Source organism: Passer domesticus, chromosome 13 (assembly GCF_036417665.1).
Source record: "Passer domesticus isolate bPasDom1 chromosome 13, bPasDom1.hap1, whole genome shotgun sequence".
Classification (NCBI taxonomy): Eukaryota; Metazoa; Chordata; class Aves; order Passeriformes; family Passeridae; genus Passer; species Passer domesticus.
In genome coordinates this window covers 15,457,789-15,481,579 of record NC_087486.1, presented here as the reverse complement: position 1 = coordinate 15,481,579, position 23,791 = coordinate 15,457,789, and the positions used below count along the sequence as shown (strand labels likewise).

At 47.0% G+C, this 23,791-nt stretch overlaps 1 protein-coding gene across 4 annotated transcripts in view; it reads left to right on the top strand.

Moving 5' to 3' along the window:
- The first annotated feature begins 1,838 nt into the window (after positions 1 to 1,838).
- The window catches only part of PFDN1 (prefoldin subunit 1), a 31,578-nt gene continuing 9,625 nt past the window's right edge, over positions 1,839 to 23,791 (top strand). Inside the window, exons 1-5 of one of the 4 annotated variants that reach the window (XR_010347119.1) lie at positions 1,839 to 1,922; positions 2,116 to 2,282; positions 17,290 to 17,374; positions 20,132 to 20,302; positions 23,543 to 23,751. Coding sequence is in view for 2 of the 4 variants with exons in the window: in XM_064387724.1 (XP_064243794.1) it covers positions 1,890 to 1,922; positions 2,116 to 2,282; positions 17,290 to 17,374; positions 19,579 to 19,599 (306 nt within the window). In the remaining 2 variants the exon portion in view is untranslated. Of the gene's footprint in view, positions 1,923 to 2,115; positions 2,283 to 17,289; positions 17,375 to 19,578; positions 19,825 to 20,131; positions 20,303 to 23,542; positions 23,752 to 23,791 lie in introns of those variants that run through there. The other 3 variants (XR_010347120.1, XM_064387724.1, XM_064387723.1) reach the window with 3 other exon arrangements.

Below are 23,791 nucleotides of genomic sequence, written 5' to 3'. Positions count from 1 at the left end.
TCACAATTCTCAAGGCTGCATTCAGCACCATTTCCATGCTGGGGGCAGTAGTACCAACAGCAGCAGAGATCCAGAGAGTGTGGTCAGGGCTGCTGGATCAGCTTGTGCATCCTTGGGGAGCAGTGTGCTGTAAGGGGCTGGAGGCAGGATCCATCTCAGCTTGGCCCTGTGTGGATAATTTTGGAGATTTTCTTCATCTTTGCCAGCTGGTGCTTTGGGAGGGGTGTGATATTTGTGGGTCTGCTCACCAAGCAAAGCTGCCTCTGGAAAGAATAAAGCCGCTCTGGCCATTGATCCTTTCAAATGGGAATGGTCCCGGTTTTAAGTCAGCATTTGTTGTTTAGACTCTGGTACAGGTTGCCCAGAGAAGCTGTAGCTGCCCCATACCTGTGGGCGTTCAAAGCCAGGCTGAATGTGGCTTTGAGTAACCTGATCCACTGGAAGGTGGGCAGGGTTATCATGAAGGTCCCAAATAATATTATGATGGTTCTCTGATTTGACAAAACCAAAAAATCCAGAGGTGGATTCACACCCCTTTTGAAAGGAATCCCAGCTGTTCTTGGGGTGATGGCAGATTCCTGGAGCTGAGGTAATTCCAGCAAGCATCACTCCATACAGTGATCAGGAATGATTCCTTACTTTGCAGTAAAAATAACCTCCAAACCAGTTCTTTCCTCTTCCCTGGGGGGAAGTGAGAGCGAGGGAGTTGCTGGCTCTGCTAGAGAGCCGTGAGGCAGAGAGAAACCAGCAGGATCCTGGGCTGCATCCAAAGGAGCATGGCCAGCAGGTCAAAGGTGATTCCTCCCCTCTACAATGTACAGTTCTGGTGTCTCCAACATGAGAACAATATGGACTGCTGGAGCAAGTCCAGAGGAATCCACAAAGTTGGTAAGAGGAGTGGAGAATCTTCCCTATGAAGACAGACTGAGAAAGCTGGGGCTGCTCTGGTGGAGAAGAAAAGGTTGAGCAGAGAATTCATTGCAATGTTCCAGTGTCTGAAGGGGCCTCCAAGGAAGCCGGAGAGGGACTCCTCACCAGGAACTGCAGTGACAGGACGAGGAATAATAAATTGAAAGAAGGGAATTTTAGGTTAACTATATGGAAGAAATTCGTGGTGGTGAGGGATGGAAACAGGCTGCCCAGCTGTGGCTGCCCCATTCCTGGACTATTCAAGGCAAGGTTAGATGGGGCTTGCAGCAACGTGGGATAGTGGAAGGTGTCCTTGCCTGGAGTAGGGGGAATTTGGGATGAGATGATCTCTAAGGTCCTTTCCAGCTCCTTAACATTCTGTGATTCCCAGCGAGGGCAGGGATGGTTCTCCCGCTCCGGGCCTTCTCCAGCCCCGTGCGGTGCCCTCAGCCCGGGCCGGGCACACCCAGGCGGGGCCGGCCCGGCCAGCTGGCCTCGGGCCCACAACCCCGCCGGGACAGCGGCCCCGAGGGCACCGCAGGGCACGGCCTGGAGCGAGGAGCCCTCACGGGAGCCCCCGGCCCGCTCGGTGCCGGGGCCGGTCCCACAGCAGCCCCGGCCCGCTCGGTGCCGGTGCCGGTCCCACAGCAGCAGCCCCGGCCCGCTCGGTGCCGGTGCCGGTCCCACAGCAGCAGCCCCGGCCCGCTCGGTGCCGGTGCCGGTCCCACGGCAGCCCCGGCCCGCTCGGTGCCGGTGCCGGTGTCGGTGCCGGTCCCAGAGCAGCCCCGGCCCGCTCGGTGCCGGTGCCGGTGCCGGTCCCACGGCAGCCCCGGCCCGCTCGGTGCCGGTGCCGGTCCCAGAGCAGCCCCGGCCCGCTCGGTGCCGGTGCCGGTGCCGGTGCCGGTCCCACAGCGCGTCCCGCCCGCGGGTGGGGCCCTGGCTGCCCCCGCCCCTCCGCGCACGCGCCGTGCGTGGACAAGATGGCGGCGCCCGTGGATCTGGAGCTGAAGAAGGTACGCGACCCCCGTCCGTGTGTCTCTCCTTCATGTGTGCGCCCTCCTGGTGTCCCACCCTTCCACTGTGTGTCCTGCCCACTGTGTGCCCCTTCTCGTGTCTCCCTGCGTGTCCCGGCGCCGCTGGCCGGCCCCGCAGCCCGGGGCCGGTTGTGCCCCCGGCGCTGCTCACCCGGCGCTCTCCCCTGGCCAGGCCTTCACGGAGCTGCAGGCCAAGGTGATGGACACGCAGCAGAAGGTGAAGCTGGCCGACCTGCAGATCGAGCAGCTCACCAAGACCAAGAAGCACGCGCACCTCACCGACACGGAGGTGATGATGCTGGTGGACGAGACCCGCATGTACGAGGGCGTGGGACGGATGTGAGTATCGGCCGGGGCGGGGGACACCGCCGGGACAGGGGCCCCTCGGTTCGGGAGGGACACTGAGGGTCTGCAGCATGCCCGGAGAAGGATAACGCAGTGGGGAAGGGCCTGGAGCACAAGGACTAGCTGAAGAAGCTGTGATAGCTCAGCCTGGAGAAGAAGAGGCTCGAGGGGAACCTTCTTTCTTTCTTCATCTCTGTCATTATAGAGCGGAGCTAAGTGGAGGTGAGGTTTTTCTCCCAGGTGATAAATGATGAGAAGACATAGTCTTAAACTGCACCAGGGAGGTTTAGGTAGGTCATTAGGAAGAATTTCTTCACAGAAGGGGTGATTAAACATTGGAAGGGGCTGCCCAGGGAGGTGGTGAAGTCACCATCCCTGGAAGTGTTTAAGGAAGGACTGGACATGGCACTTAATTCCTTTATCTATTTGACAAGGTGGTGTTGGGTCATAGGTTGCCCTCAGTGACCTCAGAGGTGTTTTACAACCTGGTTGATTCTGTGATTCTGTGATTCTGAGACCCCCCAGCCTGAGGCTCTGTGAAGCCTCCAGGCTGCTGCCCTGGGCAGGAGGCTCTCCCCTTCACAAAGAGCATGTCAGGTGTCTGTCAGCACATTCCCTTGTTTCCTTTTTCTCATTGTCTTCCATTTTTGATTTCAGCAATCTGCCTGTGAATGCAGTGAGGCTTACTCCTTTACCTCTTGGGGTTAGGTACTAGCTGCCTTGATGAAGGGCTGTTACAAATTTTATTGGCTTTGTGTGGTTTTGCTTGCTGGCTCAGCTCCTGGCCTCAATGCTGTCCTCTGGGGAGTTTGTAATTTCAACTAGCAGAGCAGTGCTCTAATGCCAAATGGCATTTGTGGGAAGGCCCCTCAGTCATTTCCAGTGTAGTTTATGTCAAGCTCCTTGAAAACCCCCTGTGCATAGCTCCTGTGCTCAGGGCTTTGCTGGCACAGATATTTCACAGAAATGTCCTTTGCAGTGTCATGCCAGGGAATGGATCTAATGTCATTGTTTGGATTTTTTTGAAACCCTTGGAAGTGAACATAAAGCTCATATGGGTAGTCCCAGTGCACTGTTAAAGATGTGCTTCTGTGTGTTGGATGGCTGTCAAAAGAAAGATCTTAAATCAGACTGAGGTGTTCTGATTAATTTCTGCAATGCACTTTGGTGGGATTTCAGCAGCCTCTGATATAAGACCCTATAAGGTGGTTTTTATACAGAGAGGTTTCACCACATGAAGTGGTTTCAAATCTGAAACACGTGCTTGCTTGGCAAATATCACATTAGATTTCTGCATTTCTGATTTGAGAAATAGGATTTTGTCTCATGTGGGTTGGGTAACAGTGATGACTGCCCAGCTCGGGATGTGGTTTGTGAAATGCTGGATCTGCTTGGACTGCTGCCAGAAGGGGAGATTGTATCAACCTCTTCCCCACCCTGTTTACCCCACCTTCTTCATGTCAAAGTGGCTGATCACAGGACCGAGCAGTGAGCCAGGTCAGACTTCAAGTGCCCTCATCCCTCAGCCCACACAATCTCCAGACCAAGCTGTAGGGAGGTGGCAGGACTGGGAAGCCAGGAGTGGTGTGTGCTTTGCATTTTGCTGAGAGTTTTCAGGGGAGTTGTACCCGGGCTAATGGAGCTGTTCAGAGTGGCAGGGTTCCCACTAAATAAACTTTTCCCAGTAGGTGAATTACATGTTGGGTTTGGTGGGATGCTGATGACATCAGAAAGAGACAGAGTCTGGTCTCTTGAAGAGGTGACTGATTGACCCAGGCAGGCTGTAGATGGAGCAAACACTTGTGTTTGGAGTAGTCATGAGATGTCTCAAAAGGATTTTTTTTCTGTTTGGGTTCTTCACAGAGCAGACAGATGAAAAGTAAAAGATAATGCTGAAGTCAACATGTTTCTCTAAAGCTTTTTCAGAATTTGAAGTCCAGAGTGCCTTTGGATGGCAGAAGTCCCTCAAGGTGCTTTAAGAATGTTAGAGTGTTGGTCTTTATCTTTAAATGTTGTTGCCTCTGAGTCAGGTGTAGGGATCAGATGCTACTTCATTATGGTCTGAAGTACACTGTCCTGCTTTCTGCTTCTACCTCCTCCTTGGGAGTAAGACACCTTCTTGATGTGCTAAACCATTGACCCTTGGTGTGTGCAGGAGCCCCAGTGTTGTGCCAGTCCTCTCCTCCTTCCCTTTCCATGGCCAGACAGTGTGAGGCAGGGCCGGCAGCTCGGGCTCCTCGGGGATGCCAGAGGCGCCAGCAGGAAAATATTTGCATTGTGATATTGTTTAAAAACTGAACTCTTCATGGGCTTTGTTGTATTAGTGGCTATGCAAATACAGATTAAGGGAGTGCTCTTCTTCTGAATGCTGTTCATTCATGCTGTTTTTCCCCTGCCTAAGCTTGACAGGGTGTTTCTGTGGGCTCTGCCTGGCCTGGCTGTGGGGCTGAAGCTGCCCTGCCAATTGGCAGTGATGCACTGGTGTGATTTGTGTCACTTCCTAGTGCAGAGAGCTTGCACCAAGCACATGAGGAACTTCCTGAAGCCCACTCCAACCCTAGCAGAGAATTTATTGCTGAAATTTGGGATTTTGGCAAAACAGGCTAAAGCAACCCTTGAGCAGGAGTTTAAATCCAAGGGCTGTCTGGCATCTTGTGTTCCCCTGGAGTCCAAAGGAGATGGTCACTGTGCTTCTTCTGGACATAGAAGCCATGTTCTGTGAAGTGGACTAGCAGATGTCCTGCATGGACTTGAGTTTGGCCACTGAAGGCATATTTGTGATGTCTTAATTTCATTTACGTAGTCCAGCATGGAAATACTGGAGCTCTAAAGGGTTTCAGTTATCCAGGAAGGGTGGAGGTTTGAGTCACTGTTAATTCTGATTATCAGTGTTCTTCTGCTTGAATAACTGAATTCTTGAAGTAAGTTTTGTTCTTCTATTCCTATGCTTAACTTTTTAATTTTTTCAATTTCCATTTTTTTTCCCCCTCAGACCCATCTAAGCTGCTAGTTAGAATCTAGCCTCTGATAGGGTTTCTGTGTTTTTCCTCCAGCTTGGGTGGATGGGCTGTATGCAAAGGGCTAGCACGTACCCTTCTGTAGGACAAGATGGTCCAGGTCTTCGTGGAATTTGAAGGCTTGAGAAACTGTGGTGACGTGCTGCATCCTGGGAGGAAGCCTGCCTGCTTTGGTACTTCCTTGTGCATTACTTGGAAAGCAGTTGTGTGGTTTTTGTTTTCTGAACCCCTATCCTGAGTCTTCTTCCTTCCCAGAAAGCTTTTCCTTCACTTCTAATGAATGTGAAAGTTTCATTTGTTGTTCCTCAACTTGAGTTTGATTTTTTTTTGGGGGAAGTACTGCAGTTTGTGTAACATGCCGAGGCTTACTGGGCTCCACATGTGGGGCTCAATTTACTTTTGCTAAAGCTATTTTTGGTTTGGCAGAAGAAATGTCAGTGCCACATAGTATGAACTGATGAATTGGTGTGTACTGTACATATCTATGAGGCTGGGATCTCATCTGGGTGGTGGCATCTTGCCAAATACATTTCAGTTCTGTTACTTCATACTCTTTTGAAGGGCCCGTTACGTAGCCTGAGACAGCTACCACTGTGCTGGACTTCTGCTTAAGCTATTTGTGAACTGATATCATCGTGTTGCTTTGAGAACTATGTTGAAAGTTTAAGCTTCAGAATTCTGTCTGAATATTTCAGACCTTTCCCTTTACATTCTTCTAGCCCATAACCTGGACAAGATCCTTATTTACAGAAGAAAAATGTCTGGCACTTGGTGTGGGGCACGGTGAGGAGAGTGCTGCAGTTTTTCATGCCATGCCAAAATAGACAGTCAGTTTTGGTTTGATATTGCTTTATCATCAGTTTACTTGTACAGCTAATGGGAGAACACTTAAAAGAGAAAATATAAGTAAAAATCAAGCAAATACTGTAGCACAACTTCTGGCTCAAGATTTTCTGCACACATAATATATTATCACAGCTGTCCCTATAAAATGACTTTGTACCATTACAGTATTTTATGGGACAGCTGTAATAACATGATTTTGAATTTTTAAATTTTTTTCAAAGAGTGGTTCAGATTTTTGGTGGCTGAACCGTATGCATGTAAAACCTGAGAGAGAATTAAATGTTCTTGATGATTCCTTGGATTTCAATGCATTCTTGCTTTTACTGTGATTCATGGTTTTTTTGCAAATGAGACAGGATCAGTCACTGTAAGCTCTTTCCTGAACCCCCAAAGGCAGCAGTCCGTGCTGCACATCACTGGGTGAAGCTGCAGGAGCTGCATTTTCTCTGTTTGTGTGTGTGTGAGGTGTTCGATTCTGCCAGCACAGAACACGGCAGCTGCCCTGTGCTTCCTGCTCACATGTCAAAAATCTCACAAAGAGCTGAAGGACACCCAAGGCTTAACCTTGATGGTTCAGTTGCTAACTATAGGCTGGTGTGTGAAATCTGAGTGGCTCCCCATGGGCTGGCTCTGTGGGGAAGGCTCGGTGCGGGCTGGGCGCCGGAGCCCGGCTGCTGAGGAGCTGACAGGTGCTGACACCAGCCCCAGGGAGCAGTGTGTTGCTTTCTGGCCAATTTGTGTTTATAAACCTAAAGTTCCTCCATGTAGCTATTGGAAAAGGGAGGATTTATTTTCCACAGTAAGTCTGGTGTGTAGAGAAGTTCAATCAGGCACTGAGCTGTGAAGAAAACAAAATTTGTGTCCAGCTGCTTGACCACTGCTGCTGCTGCGCATTGAACGAGCTGTTGTGACCTGGTAAATGAGGAATCAAAGGCTGTATGGGCATAAGCCAAGAGGTTTTCCATCACACAGTTGGTTTTTATTTCAGGTTTTTCCTGATTTTGAACTACTCACTTTAGTTGCAGCCTGAGCGATGATATTCACAGTGTTGTTAGGTATGAGTGGGCAGAAAAGTTTGCAAGATCTCTTTAGAGAGCTGTCATAGAAAGCAAGAATGAGAATGATGCATGCAGGGGTGATACAGTAGTTTTGTGTACTGCTGCCAGTGACTTGGTCTGTGAAGTAAGGGGCAGAAGTTTGTCATCCCCTTCCTGGTTAATTAGGAGGATGAGAGGAACAGAGTTGGTCCATGGGCTTCGTGGTTACTGCTGGCAGTAGTGAGATACTGGGAATCTGGACTCCTGGGTTTGGTTCCAGCTCAGAAAGGGAGCTTGTTCTCTTGGGCACAGGCTCCTTTTCCAACTGACATCTCACTTCCAAACACATTCCTTCCCCACTGCCCTGCCCCCGCTTAGTTCTTGATCTTATTCCTGCTGCCCAGGGCTGCTCATTTGTAATCTCCTGGATATCTTGGTCCAGTTATAGCCCTTCTGCCCTGCTGCTCTACATAATTTCTCCATGCAATACTGAAACGTCAGAGAAGAAAAGATTTCCATGGCTTGTGTGCAAGATGTCTATCTGCCCTGTTCTGTGAAACAGCTGCATTTCTTTAAAGAATCAGCTTTAGGCAGAGAATTTAGACATGTCTGATAAGTCAGTGTTTGTGAAATACATAAGCAGCAGAAACAAGGGTCTTAAAATAAAAATAATAGCTAATTTAAAATACAAATAAGTCTTTTACTTATCCCTACTGGAAATAAATCTGTTGGTTATAGTCCCCCACCTACTGCGTGGGTGTTCTGATAGGAGATTAGCAATACAGCTTTTCCTCTTGCTTGTCTCCCTTGCCTGGTGACATTTAACTCTTTAGGAACATGTTTCTGTTGGGACCAGGACTATGACATTCACACAAGTCTGTTCCATTCTTTTCTTTATCCCTAACTTTTTCTCTATCTGTTACCTAGACAACACAGAGGAAGGAGCTACCTGAGTAAACCTGAGATGAAATCTAAACTGAGAATAAGGGTCAGAAGGGAGACTGACTGCTCCTGCAGGCTGCCCTTGCTAGAAGAGGGAATTTGGTGTGCTGTGAGCCAGAGGCAATGTGCTGTGATGGAAATGCCAGAGCCTTCAGGAAGCCTGCTCTCTCAGGACAGCATTTGCAGGCTGGGCTCCTGTGCATTGAGGGCTGCACTAAGGCACCTTGGCTTTGTCCCTGCCTCCAGAGAGAGGGAAGCTGAGCTCTCTTGCAAATACAGCCCATCTCTTGCTTCAGTGGCTCAGTGTTCTGTTTGGATATAGGCTAGAAAGTATTAAATGTTCTGAGGAGCTTACACTGCTCCTGCTTTTGTGACTTGCTGTGCCAAATGACTTTGCAAAACCATTATGGAACACGAGTGACTGATTTCTGAAATTCTCCAAGCACTTAAAATGTCACTCTGGTATTCTGAAACAGCAAGGAACTTCCATTTTCTTTAATACTTAATGGATTTAAAGTACTGTATTTTAAAACTTCTTCCCCATTTCCTGAAGAAAATTTTGGAATCAGGGATGAGAGTCCCTGGAGAAATGCTGAATTCTAGAGCACTTCTTTCAGGTCACAGGGTTATTAGGTTTAGCATAGAGGATGTGGCTTTCCTGCAGCAGAGAAGAATGGCCAGATCACTGGCCCAAAGGAAGGATCCCTGCTGTATTTCTGTCTTGCTTGGAGATGCCCTTCCAGGTGTGGAGTCAGTGGATATTGAGCCAGCAGGACAGGGTGTGACAAGGTACTGGGGGCCCACAGCTCTCAGATGGACGTGCCCAGTCAGTCTCTGAGCTGGGATGTGAATGTCGGCATAAGATTTAAATTTTAGGTGTAACAGCCTTAAAACAAATGAGAAATCTAAGTCTGAACATCCTGGCCTTGTCACCTCTTCAAAGCCTGAAAGAAGGAGAGGTTCATTCATAACCCCTGCATTAAAACACTGAATTAAATATGAAGAGACCAATCCCATGGCATGAGACACAAGTCTCATGTTAAACACAAGTTTAATTCAGAGATGCAAGAACCAAAGTGCTGCATCAAATCCTAAACCAAATGCAAGACAACTTCTGTCTTGAATTCTTACTTTGTTTTCTCGAAAACTATTTGCTGAATTAACGGAATGTTTTGGCCAATTTAGCAAAATAGAAAAAAAAAAGAAGTTTGTTCTTGCTGATTAGGGCACAGCAGTGTGGTTGTTTTAGTACAAGCTAATTTAACTCCAGAGTCCAGAAATATCTGTCTATTAGTGTTATGCTTGAATGCTTTTGGCTCAGTTATCTTTGTGTCCACTGCTGTGAAGTTTTCTGTAGTGCTTTGATGCTTTGTTGTAGCAGGGTTTGGGATGTGCAGAAATCAAGACTGTGCTATTTATCTACAAGTTGGGTCTTCCTCCTCACTTTGCATTTCAAAGGTTTCTTCCCAGGCAAGGCAGAAATATTTTTATCTTTTCATATTTTCCCCTCTTGCAACTGTGGATGGATTTGCTTTTCAAAAAAAGATGGATCCTGATTTTGCCAGTTTCCCTGTACAGGTTGTTAGGGAGGGTCTGCTGCTGAGAAGGGCATAAGTTTGTCAGAGTATAGCAGTACCTTCATGTCACACTTCATTTGCTACTGCAAAGTTCACCTTTTTGATCACAGAATATTTATCAATAAGAAAAAAATTAAAATAGAAATGTCTTTAGGATTATTTACCAGGGTGCTTACACCAGCATTTGCTTGTTTATATTTTCCTTGGTGCATATCCATGTGGTGTTGTGGTTTTAATTTTTTTTTTCTGTTAAGCATTCTTCCATAGGAATTTGTGGGGAATTCTTGAAAACAGAGCAGATTTTAGAAATGGATCTTGACTTCCTATTATTGGGAAAAAGTTTTCTGTTTTCTGCTTCTGGTACAACCCAGACTGCAAAAAATCTATTTGAGCTGCATGTGTGGTTGGCATGTTGTAGTCATCTGAGTTCCCTTGGCTTAAATAAGCCACAGCTCATCATTACTACATACTAACAAATTATATGAAAACAAAATTAGAAGACGAAACCACTAAATCAGGAATATAGTGAGGCAGATCCACTCAAGGGGATTTCAATTGCATGAACTGCTGTTGTTCTTGCAGTGTTTTCCCACATGGATTTAATCTCAAATGTTATGAATTCCTGTATGATAGAGAGGAGGCATTTGCATGTTCTTTTTTTTTAAAAATTCCATTTATGTCAATTGAGCCTTCAAAAAGAATTTATGGTGCTCATTAAAAGCAGACCACAGTACTATTTTCTTTTTTTGGGTTGTGCTATATTTAATACACACTTAGAGGTATATTCCTGATGTCTTTTTTTAAAGAACCCAACATGAACAATGGTATAAATCTACCATCTAGTTAAGTGTCTGGCAATGCAGAAACTGCTGTTTGCAAGCTGTGTTACTATCTTGGCTTGAGGTAATGTAATATGCTGGAGCTACTGAGAGATGCCCCCCAAAAAAGTGAAACTCAATGTAAACATGGCCTGAAGTGCAGCCCAGACCCCTCCGTGGGGCTCCATCAGGCCAGCCCGTGCCTGGCTTTGAGGAAGCGAATTTGAGCGAGGTTTGAGGCGTGGAATTCTTTGTTCAAATCCTTTAGCTCCTTAGAGTAAATAGGTTTATGGCTTACAAACGTTCATCTGAGTAAAAGTTACCCTTGTTGGGGCCTACATAAGACGCGGTTTGGCCGATGTCCAGCGCCGCTAATCCCGGTCTCTGCGTGCTCCCGTGTGTCAGGCTGGCTCTGCACAGCTTGTGCTGCCCACTGGGGATGTCTCCTGCCCAAACAGCTCCTGGTGCTCATCCACCTCTCCAAGGGCACCAGTAAAATGTCATGTGAGCTATAAACTGCTGCTCCTTGGAATGTATTCATGTATAATCCTCCCGACATAAGCTGTGGGATTTGTTTTGCTTTAAGGTATGTGGGGGAATAGTTAGGGTCAGCTATATCGAGGTGACCCAGTGAGACGACTGACCACTAAAATAAATGCAAACATAGGAAAAGCTTCAACTCATCTGTTCAAACTCCATCTGTTCTGAACCAGCTCTAGTTAAGGCATATGATCTGTTGATGGGAAATTCAAAATCAGGCTGAAAAAATGTGGAACTCTTAGACATGAAGGGTGGCAGCACAAGCTATAATTAGTGATGATTTTTCTTTTTTTTTTTTTAATATTGCTTCCTTGTCTTGTTTGGAACTGGGTAATTCATCTACAGTGACTAAAACTGGAATTTGGAGGGGTATAAACTGTGCCTGGTATGAACTGCATAGAGAATCATTTGCAGAAGCACCAGCAAGTCCTGGGAGAGTAGAAGAGGACTACTGGGTGCTGGCAGTTCTGCACAGCTGGTTTTGGTTCAATCAAGCTAGATTGCTTGGGATCAGCTCCTTGGAAGCCTTTCTTCCATTGGCTTTGAACAGTACTTAAAATGCAGTAATCCCCTGCTGAGTCTGCTCAAAGCTTGAGCAGCAGTGCAAGTTCAGAATTAAAAAGCGTCTTTAAATAGATAAATGCATCACTGGGCTTAGCCAAACTTTTCTCACAGAGTGGTCTAATGCAAGCACTTGGTTTCAAGGAGCAGGACATTCCGTGTAAACACTGCTGTGATATACCACAACATGTTAGGTTGTTTAGAACTACAGTAAACATGTTAAAATAATGTTATGGCTTTGCACAAAGTTGTTTGTTTTCTTTTCAGTTTTTGTAGAGAGTTTCCCAAATGGAATGAGAACCATGTAGCTGAAGTTACAGTGGCTCTTTGTGTGAGCTGGGAGCCAGGTGAATGGACTTACAGATCTGCCATTCATCATTATTCTGGCAAAATAACACTGGACATATGTACCTGTAAAATTGTCTGTCTGGAATTAGGCAGAGAGCTGTGTACCCATCTTGGCAGGGGAAAAGCTGAGGCTTCCCCTGCTACCCTGATTCTTGCAGGGATTTACATGGAGCCAAGCGGGAAGAGCTTCTTTGCAGACTCTTTGTGCAGGAGTCTTGTGGCCTCTTGTGGGGCTTCTTCCCTCCTGGTTTGAGTACTTGAACACAAACAGCCTCTTGCACAGGCAAGGCAGGCAGGAGAAACGCTGGGACCACATTTCCTGACTTCAGGGGCAGAGGAGAGGCTGCTCATGCCCAGCTGCCTGCCTCTGAAAGCTCCAGCTGTAAAGGCTGAAGTTTGTTGCAGTTGCAAGTAATTGAAAGTAGGGATTCTTCATGGAAAACCTGAACTATGAGCATCACTGTGACTCCACCTTTAATAACTTTAATGACTTGTATGTCATAATGAAGAGTGGCATGTGCTGAACAAACGTCTCCATAACCTCATTCATTAAGAGGCAAATCTTTCAGAATCCAATATTATGTCTCAAAGTCAAGTAAACAGCACATTTTGGTGCAAACAGGCTGAGTTATGGAATTACTTACACTGGACCATCATCACTTTGTGGGTGTGTATGTGTGACACAAAGGAGCAGACAGATGATGAAGTGGGCAGCACTGCTGACCTAACAGGAGTCTGAAGGCCTTTTGGGCCAGAGCATCAGGGAGTGCAATGTAAACACTGATCAAATGAAAATCATAATAGAAAATTAGAATTGTGAAGGGGTAAGAGATCCTTTCAGAAAGAAACTAGCAGTGAGCCTCAGAGTGTATATAAACCACTTTCTCTGCCTTAGGGAAACAAAATTCCTGGTGAGGAGCTAGCAAGGGGAGGAAAATAGAAACAAGTGGAATATTTAGAGCGAGGTTTCTCTTTCAGTTCCCTTGTGCTCTATTTCTGTACCCATATTGCACTTGAGAACCAGCAGTCACTGGGAGGCCAGGCATGTAGGTGCAGTCGACTGGCAGCCACTTGGCTCTGCTCCATGGAGCTGTTCTTGTTGGCAGCCCAGGTCTGGCTGAGCACTGCTGTCCTCAGGGACCCCCCTCCTCTGCAACTTTCATTTCTAATTTTCTTTGGTTTGTTTTGAGTTTTTACCACAATCTATGGACATTGGAAAAATTATTAGCAAGTGCTGTTCTATTTTTACTAGCCATTCTCTTTGAAATGGGTGGCCAGGTGAGATGGGGTGAACTTGTCCATTCTGACCCAGATATTTTTTGTGTTAATTTAGCAACAGTGAAAAAGTTCCTGCGTGAAGAGGTGATTGTTACTAAGCTTTGTAATTGCCTCTGGGGTGCTGAACATGTTTCTGAATCACTGTTTCATGGTTGATAGTGTAGGTGTCATGTTTGACAGGTCTGTGAGTGTGTGCTGTGACGCTTCACTGAGAGCAGGAGGATATGGCTGAGCTCTCGTGTCTGGGAGAAGACTTGGTTTGCTGCCTTTCTTCTGTGGATTAGCAGTGCTTAAACTCCATCCCAGTCCAACACACAAACTCTGGGGGCTTGGAGCCTCCCATGAACTCCAGCAGAGCTGTGAAAGCAGCTCTTGGGTCAGTATTAGCTGTGTCACCTGCTGGGCTCTGCACCACCGAGCAGAAAAGGGCTCCTCGGCTCGGTGACTCTCATATGGGGCCAGCTCTCAGCTGGTGGTGAACCTCCAGGCATGGAATTAACTTCATGTGTTTGAAAGGCTTGGTCACAAACTCACTCAGGGAAGAATTAAGTTGTCAGAATGTACCGTGCTTCTTTAATGAGTTTGAAAATCTGTACATTTACATCTGTAAAATAACTACATCTAACTGAAACCAGGCAGCAAAATGACACTGCCCTATTTCTCCAGCTTGGTGAGGAAAAAACCTAGAAATCATCAAGTTGATGTATTACTTAGGGTAATTGGAAAAATGAAATTTAGATAAAATTTAAATTCTGGTTTATTACAAGTTCCCTGCAGCACTTCTTACCTAATGAGCAGAACAAACTTCTGCTTTTTCCAAGTGCTGCCATAAACCACATTACTTCCTTAGGTAAAAACTTTGGCCAAGATCTCCATAATGTGTGTATCCCAAACTAGACTCTTAAAAACTGCTATGTTTTTGAGTCCTACTTGTGTTGGAAAGCAAAGCCACAGGTTTGAACAGTTAACTATGGATGTGGATTTACAGTTCAGCTTTCAAAGACCTGGCCTTGGCATCTTCCAGGGTGGCACCCGTGCTCTTGAGACCGAGAGCTCCATGGTCCTGTGGTAGGGAACTCAACTGGGTGGCTTTCAGCAGCACTGGTGCTTAACACAGGATGCTGCTGCCCAGGTCAGGGACATCCGACCTGTTCTGTGTGATCAGACCCAGGTTCCAGCCCTCTGTTTCACAGCAGGCAAAATCGGGGTGGTTGTATTTGTGCCCAGCTGCCCGCATAGGTCTCGTCAGTGCTAATTTCAGCCATCCAATTTTAATTTGCTGTCGCATGTCTGCCAGAGCATTGCAGGAGGGTGGGAGGGAGGATATTTTCCCTTATGACTGCTGTTGACATTTGCAGAATAAAAGTGAAGTCAGGCAGTTGTTTGTTGGAGGTTTTGGTGCTTGTAGCAGTTGTGAGCCAGCCGGGATCGCCCAGTGCCTGTCACCCAGCAGGGACATTCCCAGCTGCAGCATGGGGAAAATTGCTCAAGCTGTGTTGCTGTTGAACTTTGTTTTTTAGACCAGGGACGTCAGGGAAACCAAAATGATCAATCTTCCTGTACAATTTGGGGAAGCAAATCAGAAGGGATTGTATTCTTCTTTGCTGCCCCCACAAAAAAAGGAAATAATTCAGGAAACGTTCACATAGACAGGCAGGCTCAGGGAAGCAGTGACGTGGGAAGGGACTCATGGCTTTGTGTACAGAAGGCATCTTGCAGCTTTGGTTTTCACTAATGGCAGCTACTGCAGAAGCAAGGCAAAATTTGAGTTTACAGGGGATGTGTGTGAAGGCTGATGTTTTTTATTCTGATGTTGTGTGCCTGAGGTAAGAGCATCAGAATAATGTGTTTGCTGGTGGTTCTAAAAAGTTCCTCTTCTCTGGCTGGATCCAGGCTCTGTATCTAACAGCAATGAAAATAACTTCTTTCCTAGAAGGGTGGTCTTGAACTTGATTTTCACAAATTACTTGTGTTGTTATTTTAGCAGTTTGCTATATGCCAAGATCCCAAACCATCACCGCTGTGTGCAAGTGAATGGTGGGGACACCTCCCATTGGGAAAGGGGGACTGAGGGGACAAAGAGAGTCTGACTGAGGAAGCGGGGATTGAGGGGACAAAGAGAGTCTGAGAGAGCTCTGTTGGTAAGAACAGGAGCAGACAGAGAGCAAAGATGATGCCAGCAATAAGCATGAGCCAAGACTGGGGAAAAAATGAGAGAGATTTGAGAAAATTGCAACATAAAAGATGCAGCGGAAGTTCCTGTGGAGAAGAGGAGGTGAAGCAGAACGGGGAAAGAAGTGGGAGGAGGAGGAGGCACTTCTGTGTTCAGTTAATAGCAACCCCAAAGAGAGTTTTAATTGGAAACCTATTATAATTATCCATGGTTTTCCTCCCATGCATTTCAGGAATGCGTGTGGCAGGTAGTTTTCCTTTTGGCTGGGTTACTGATGCAGAGGGCACTGGGTTTCCAGCCAAGTGGCAGATCCGTGTTTGTGTTTACCAGGCACTGAGCAAACACTTTAATAATGTCATTTGTCGTGGGAGATGACTCTGCAAACTGATTTCAGGTTTTTCTGTAGCAGACGGGGAATGCACTCTGATTCTGCCCTGTCTAAAGCTGCTCATTTTAACTGTTGGAGCATGAGCTGTTGTCACCTGGCAGGAGGACATTGACCCTAGTTGGTGCTAGAGGAGACCTTGACCTCGTTGGTATGACCCATGGAGGCTCCTTCTAAATCCCCTGGGGGACTTTCTAAGTAGGGAAGGGGGTGAATCTGCAGTTTGTACATTCTTTATGTCTGGAAGGGTGAAAAACAGCCATGAAGAGTTCCTAAAATTTGTTTGAACTTAGTTGTCCTTTACCTCTTTGTGGGATACCAGTGCCATGTGCTGGAGAGCTGCTTTGAATGTTGGTGCTCCTTCAGAGGCTTCTCTGAGGCACCTTTCTGCTTGTTGGCAAGCAGGACTCAGATGTTGTGGATGCATCTTTCAAATCCCTTTGGCAATTGAAAACAGAACTGGTGGAAACCAGTGGCCACAACTTCAGTTAAAAGCAGCCACTTCCCACCTCACAGAAAAACCCTTTGGCTGGTGAAAGCATGGGTTTGGAGATCAGTGAGGGGTTGGGTTAAAGCCAAGGCTTGAGAATTGGAGCTGGGAAAGTTCCATAGCTTCTGCTGGAAGCACTGTCTCTGTTTTGTCAAATCACAGAAGGGTGGGTTGGAAAGGTTCTTCACAGTCCATCTAGTCCCACCCTCTGTGATGGGACACCTTCCACTATCCCAGGTTGCTCTAAGCTGGGCCCAACCTGACCTTGGACATTTCCAGGGTTGGAGCAGCCACAGCTTCTCTGGACAACCTGTGCCAGCACCCCACCATCCTCAGTCTAAAACATTTTCCTCTGTGTTCCATCTAACCCTGACCTGTTGCAGTTTAAAACCATTGCCCCTTGCCTGGCATGACAGACCCTGGTACAAAGCCTCTCTGTCTTTCATGTCAGCCCCTTTGATACATTGAAAAGCTGCAGTAAGGTCTCCCTGGAGCCTGCTCCTCTCCAGGTTGTACAGCCCCAACTCCCTCAGCCTTTCCCTGTGGAAAGCTTTGGTTTTATTGTATGGGTTTGTTTAAATTGTGAGCACTAAACCCTTAATAAACATCTCTTACCTGTCAAGAGTCTTCCTTGACTCTGTGCCATCAAATGATTTAAATCCCTTTGAAGGGAGGGTGCTGACAGACTCCCCTTGCTGGCTGTGTGCCAGAACTGCTTTCAGATCATCCAAGGACACTGAGTGATAGAGGGAGATCTCTGTGTGTCCATGTTCATCCTCCCAGAGCACGGGTGAGGCTGGTGAGCCTTTGGGGCCAGGCTGGGGGGCTCTGGGAGCCACCAGAGCAATTTCTCCTGTCTCTGTACAGAACATGGGAGGGAGAATGGATGAACACTTAGCAGGGGTGGCTCTAGCTTGACTTGTGCACAGCTGGTGAACATTGATGTAAAAAGCATCCAACTTTTTCTGTTTCTTCTTTTTCACTTGTAGGTTTATTCTTCAGCCTAAAGGAGTGATTCACAATCAGCTCTTAGAAAAACAGAGAATAGCCGAAGAGAAAATTAAGGAGTTAGAGGTAAGTTTTGGGCAAGTGATGATGAAAGTAAAACATTAAAGGTCTGCAAGATGCTCTTTGCTACAGCTCTTGTTTTTATCTGGTACTTTTCATGCTGAAAGATTGTAATAGAGATTGTAACACACACTGCTTGGTATGGTCCCAGCTTCCAAGTTACTTCAAGTTACTTGAGTTACTATTACAAGTAACCTACAAGTAACTCAAGGCACTTGGTTCCTTTCCTAGATCTACAAACCAGTAGGGGTTGATTGTTCTCTCTGTGCCCCAGTCTGAAAACTGGGAGCGAGGCATTCAAATGAGATTAGTAAAAGCAAGGTCTAAAACAAGCAAAAGGATGTTTGTGTGGTTATTTGCAGCAGATAAGTGATGTAAAATTTCGCCAGTGCTGTGGGTATTTAAAGGTTACACTGGCTTAGAACAATTGCACAAATTCATGGAAGAGAAATCCATTGAGAATTACCAAATATGTAGAAATGGCATCCTGCTCAGGAAGTCCCTGAGCTAAAAATGTCTGGAGGGTGGGAAAGTATGAGGAGGAAGTACCATATAGCCTGCCCTGTCCTTACTCTCTGCCCTTAAGCATCTGCTTGGGGCTTCCTTTGAAGAGCAGATCTGTGGGGAGATGGGACTTTGTTTTGCCAGCGTGGTCAGAGCACTTCTGTGTTCTTGTGTTTATCTGGTTGGAGTATTCAAGGCATAGAAGGATATCTAGGAACTAAAAAGCAGTGTCTGCGCAAGTTGCAGTGTTCAAACAGGCTATCTAGTGAATCTTGACTATCTTCTTGTGGCTGCGTCTGCAGCTTACAGCTCTTCTGAGAAGAAGTGCAAAATGTACTTTTCCAAGGCTGTTAGTGTGTGGTTTTTTATAATTCTCCTCAAATATCATTAATACAAACCCCTGTTTCTTGGTCTTTGGGGAATGACAAAGAAAGCAAAGACCAAGTTTGTGTCAAGCTGCTTTTTCCTTCTGTTATTGTTTTGGAGAAAGTGAAGTGGAGACCAAATAAGCAGGGACAAGCAGGAATAGGAAGTCTGTGTTCAAACCCACTCAGACCTGTGCAGTTCCATCTCTGTTGTCTCCTACTTACACTAAAGCAGAAGTTGAGTCTATTTTTTAATCCTTTCTTAAAACTCAGCCTGCCTGAGGAGCTGTGGAGCTAGCCTATCCCCAGATGTGTGGCTTGGAGTGCTGCCTGTGCCAGACTCTCAGGGGGGGTTTGTGTTTCTGCCCGCAAGAACTCTTTCTGCACAGGTCAATAAGTGCTCTGTGGACAGGCTGTGTATCTAAGGGGGTGTGCAGGCAAGGCATAGTTATTTGTGTGGTTATGTGGTAAAAGCAGTTGTATCCTTGTTCCTTTGGAGCCATCCCAGATGCCAGTGGCTTTGTGCAAAGACAGCCCTGCAGCTGGGGCTGGAGGACTTCATGGCAGCACCCCTGGGTTTGGGAGCAGGTGGAATGTGGCTGGCAGCACCCCTGGGTTTGGGAGCAGGTGGATGTGGCTGGCAGCACCTCTGGGTTTGGGAGCAGGTGGAATGTGGCTGGTGGCACCCCTGGGTTTGGGAGCAGGTGGATGTGGCTGGCAGCACCTCTGGGTTTGGGAGCAGGTGGAATGTGGCTGGTGGCACCCCTGGGTTTGGGAGCAGGTGGAATGTGGCTGGTGGCACCCCTGGGTTTGGGAGCAGGTGGATGTGGCTGGCAGCACCCCTGGGTTTGGGAGCAGGTGGAATGTGGCTGGCAGCCTGTTTATAAAGTGCCCCTGGGGTCCCTTGCTGCCAGCTGCAGCGGGCTGTGGTCAGCTTCTTGGCTACTGTGCCCTTCAGCTGTGCCATCTGGGCTTCTTCCTGTTCCTGGTGGGGAACTATCTTACCTCCTGAACTTCTCAATCACTGAGTTCAGCAGAATGGATGGAATTTCCCACAAATTATAACCTTGCTGTTCTTACACAAAGCCTCGGAACTGGCTGCTTCACAAATGTGTTTTTCTGTTTTGTTGCTGAATCTCTGGTTATGGTCATTGAGTTGAAGTTTCCAGCTATAGTCTCAAAACCGAGACTGTCTCAAAAGGTGGTTGGAGTGGAAAGGTGGCTGCCACATGGGTTGGTTTTTCTTTTTAGTCATGAGTAGTAGGGCTCAGAATGCCAACACTTTCAAAAGTTTGTGTTAAGTAAACATTCAAGTCCATCTTTTAACTGATCTCCTTCCAGCTGGCTGTGGCAGTTTTGTGAAGAGGGTTTTCCTTTGGCCTGGGATTCCCCATGGAAGAGGACAAGCACTTTAGGCTGACAACTGCTGGAAACTGAGATTTCAGGGGAAATACCTGGGTCCAACTCAGAGAGCACTCATCACAGGAGCAGGGGATTTTGCTGTCCTGAAAACAAGTTGTGACCAAAGCAGGAAAGAATGTGAAACTTTGTGACCTTGTGCTTCCACCACATCGTTGTAAAATAAATAGCAAACCAAGAAAGGTTAAACATCTCTCCATTCATTATTAAAACTAGATGGGTTTTGAAGCTTAGGTTTATATTTTACATTGTTAACTACCTTATGACTTACTCACATTTCTCACTTTGCACAGCTGAATCAGGCTGATCAGAGTAATCCCCCAGTACCCGATGGTGTGGCTGATCTCACTGCTCACATAGCTGAGCTTGAGGCAATTGTGCTTTGCTATGATGACACTCTTGTGAAATGTGTATTTTTTTGATACATTCCTGAATCTGAGAAATGCTCTCCCCTCTACCTTGGTGCTGTTTGCAGAGGAGTTTGCAGAGGAGGGCTGGGTTCACTGCTGAGCTCTTCTGGAAATCCATCCAGCTGCATAGCAAGGAGATCTCCAGCTGCCTGTTCCTGAAAATGTGTCTTTAATTTGCTTCAGAGGTGTGAGCTGGTTTTGCTGACATTCACAGCAGCCAGTGAACTTTGAAAAATGTGAGTTTTGTCTCTCTTCTCCCTCTGACAATCTCCACTGCAGTACATGGTTGCAGTAATTCCCTTTCCTTCACTTCTCCCTTATGGATTTCTCCACTGTTGAAGCAGTGCATTGTATTTTTCAAGGCAGAATCACAAAATTGATGGGATGCTTGATGCTGGTTTGGGCTTCCTCGCAGCAAGGACAGCCAGACCTGTCCTTGTGAAGGGCTGGGAAAATAAGGCTTGGCTGGGACACACATTATGCTTGGTGAGAGGAGCTGTGTTCTGAAAGCAACAAGAGGTTTGGGTGTGGAGATGCAGTTAGTTATTCTGCAGAAATTGTCTGAAGAAAACCAAAGGTAGCTTTATTCTGCTTGTTAAAGCAGTGTGTGGGTGTGAATATATCTAATTATATATATAAAAATCATAGAATGGTGTTGGTTGGAAGGGTTTGGATGACTTTGGAGATCCCTGCCATGGGCAGGGACACCTTCCACTAGACCAGGTCTCTCCAGGTATGGGGTAGCCACAGCTTTTCTGGGCTACCTGTGCCACGGCTTCACCACCCTCAATTAGTAAAGAATTTCTTTCTAACTTCCCCTCTAAATTGCCTCTCAGTTTGAACCCGTTGTTCCTTGTCCTGTCACTCCAGTTCCTGATGGAGAGTATCTCTCTGGCTTCCCTGTAGGCCCCTTCAGGTCATGGAAGGTGCTGTGGTGTTTCCTTATCTCCAGGCTGAACAACCCCAATGTTCTCAGCCTGCCAGCTCCATGTGCACCTGTGTGGCTTCCTGAACTTCACAACTTGTATCTAATCCTTTGGAATCCAAACACACTGCCCAGGCTTGCTGGCACAGGAGCTGTGCCTGCTGCAGGCTGTGCCAGCGGGGCTTACCCAAACCTCCAGAGATTGGTGCCATCAGCTCGCTCACACACCGGCATGGGACACGTCCTGCTTAGCAGGATTGGATTTTTCCAGTCCTGATACTATCAAATTCTTGTTGTGTTTCACGGTACAAGGGGTATGTGTTAAATCTGTTTTGAAAGCATTCTAAAGGGATGAGCACAGACTCTTTTTAGCTCAGCAATGTTTGTGCAGTATTAGGAGAAAAACCAAGTAATGTTTTTCTTCCCTTGTTTTTAAGGAAACATGATATGTGAGGGGTGGAACAATGCTTTGTTTCAGGAAATGTTATCCGTTTCCATTGTAGGGCTAGATGGATTCTGTTTTTAAATGTGGCATTTTAAAAAGAACAAACTCTATGATGTTATAAAGACATGGAAAATTGATTCTTCATTAGGGGTGGAGAAAGTGATTATCACTGTGTGCTTTCTCTGATAATATCTGATAGTCCCCTTCTCTCCTGCTATATTCAGCTTGTTTAGTTGTCAGGCGTTGTCAGACTAAATTGCTAAAAATAACAAATAAGGGGGAGGCTCTGCTGGGCAGCTCCGTCTGCTGTGTGCCACTGAATTTAGCTCCTTCGGGAAAAGGGCAAAAGCAACCTGCAGCTTTCTGGGGGAATTGGATTTTGGTTTTAAACTCTGACCACAACATAGCTGTGTGCTTGTTTCCCAGGCAATTCTTTCACATGCCTGTGGGAGACTGAAAGTTTACTGCTGCTGGGATAAAGGGTTGGTTGGTTTCTTCTCTGGCTGGCTGGAGTAGAAAATATAATCAGGAAAGCTGTACCTAAAGGCTTGATTTCTAATTCGGAAATCCTTCATGCAAGCCCTAAAACACCATGTCCAATTTCCCTATCCCATGCATAAAATGTCTTTGCACTCCTTCCTGGTGGAGGAGGGAACACTGTGCTCTCAAACACTGCTGTGCTCCGTGTTTAAAGCCTCGGGTGATGTTTGCAAAGCTGGTGAAGTTACACAGTGACTGCACTGAAATGCCTTAAGGTGACCACTGACTTGTTCCCCGGTGCTGCCTGAGCACAGACCTGCTCGTGCTGCGGCTTCCACTTCTCTAATCTTCTTTTTCTGGGAGCTTTGACATGGCTCTGCTGCAGCCCTGAGGCGGAGTGGCGATGCCCCCCCTGCCATGAGTCTGCTCTGACAGTTGCCACAGCAAAGTTTTCTTCCCCTGTGGGAACAAAGATTTTGGCAGGTGAGGTGTGGCTGGGGAGAAGCGCTGGAGCCTGGGGCAGGTATGGCTGGGATGGACCTGCTCCGTGTGGTCCCAGCCTCCAACGTGCTCCAACCCTCCTTCATTTTTTACTGAAGCCCTCAGCATGGAGGCCAATTCTGTGGGTGGCTTTAACGAGGTGAAAACAGGTCTCTTGAGATTTGTGGTGCTCTTTGCAGGCCACAAAGCGCTCATCAGAAGGTAGCAATTGTTAGGCTGTTCCCAAGTTAGACCAATTTCTTCCAGGGATTTACGGTGCAGAAGTTCTCATCGCATGATTTGCTTGGGGTAGGCCAGTGCCCAGGAATGTGTGGTGGGCTTTTTATCTAAACAGGGGCAAATAAGGAATGCTCCTGTTTGCTTTGGAGAGGGGAAGCCTCAAGAATAACTCTCTGTGCATTAGCCTGGAGCAGATTCTACTTTGGATGAGGGTGCTGTTCCCTGATTCCGTTGCTGGCATGTGTGCACGTAGCAGGAGCAGGATTTTAAACACGTTGTCACTGAAGCTGCCTCTTGTTTCCCCATGTGTGCACAGGCAAGGTCAGTCCCTCTGCTTGCTGTAGAGGGAGGCAGGACACCAAAGGTGGGGACAGGTGGAGTATGGAAGTGAGTTTACCGTGTAGGATTAGTATTTGGGCTTGCATGGGCATTTTAGGAGGAAGCTATGGGATCTCTACAAATGATGGATGTTAGGGTGAAGGTGAGCTGCAGAGCCTCTCAGTGGGGACCAGGCCAGGCCAAAGCCAGCATCTTGCATGGCTTTGGGTGTCAGGCAGCTGCAGGTGTCTGGGCAGGTCCTTCTGGACACAGACATTTGGACTTGGTGATGTTCCTGGGAAATATGTTTCATCTTGACTCTCTTGGCTGGTGTCATCCCATGTCTGAGGCTGTGCTCTCACTGAGGGTTGTTCCTGTGTTCCAGGCTGCAAAGCTGCAGGCTTAGCTTGCTTTTTGAGGACATGGGTGGTCCAGCTGCCTGCCTGTCAGCTGTGGAGCATCCACAGGCACTCCCGTGGGAGAGCAGAGCACAGCCTACATGGGCAGAGCTGTTACCAGTGGTCTGCCCTCCATGAGAGTCCTGTTTTGAAGAAGGGAGTAGCCAAAGCTCATTTTTTTTCCCTATAGGTCTGGCTGTCTTACAGAGAGAAGAATCTGTGTTCTCATTGCTGATTTTTGAAATTAAAGATACTCTGAGCAATGAGAAAAATAAGCTTCAAAATGACAAAACACTGAGGAGGTTGAGAGTGTAATGGACACAGAACTAATGCCACCAGCCCAAAATCCTGCTTTTTGGAGAGGCCCTGTGACATTGGACTGGGGCCACACAATTTCAGGTAAATACTGGAGGAATTGGGGCATAGCTAATGCTCTCTA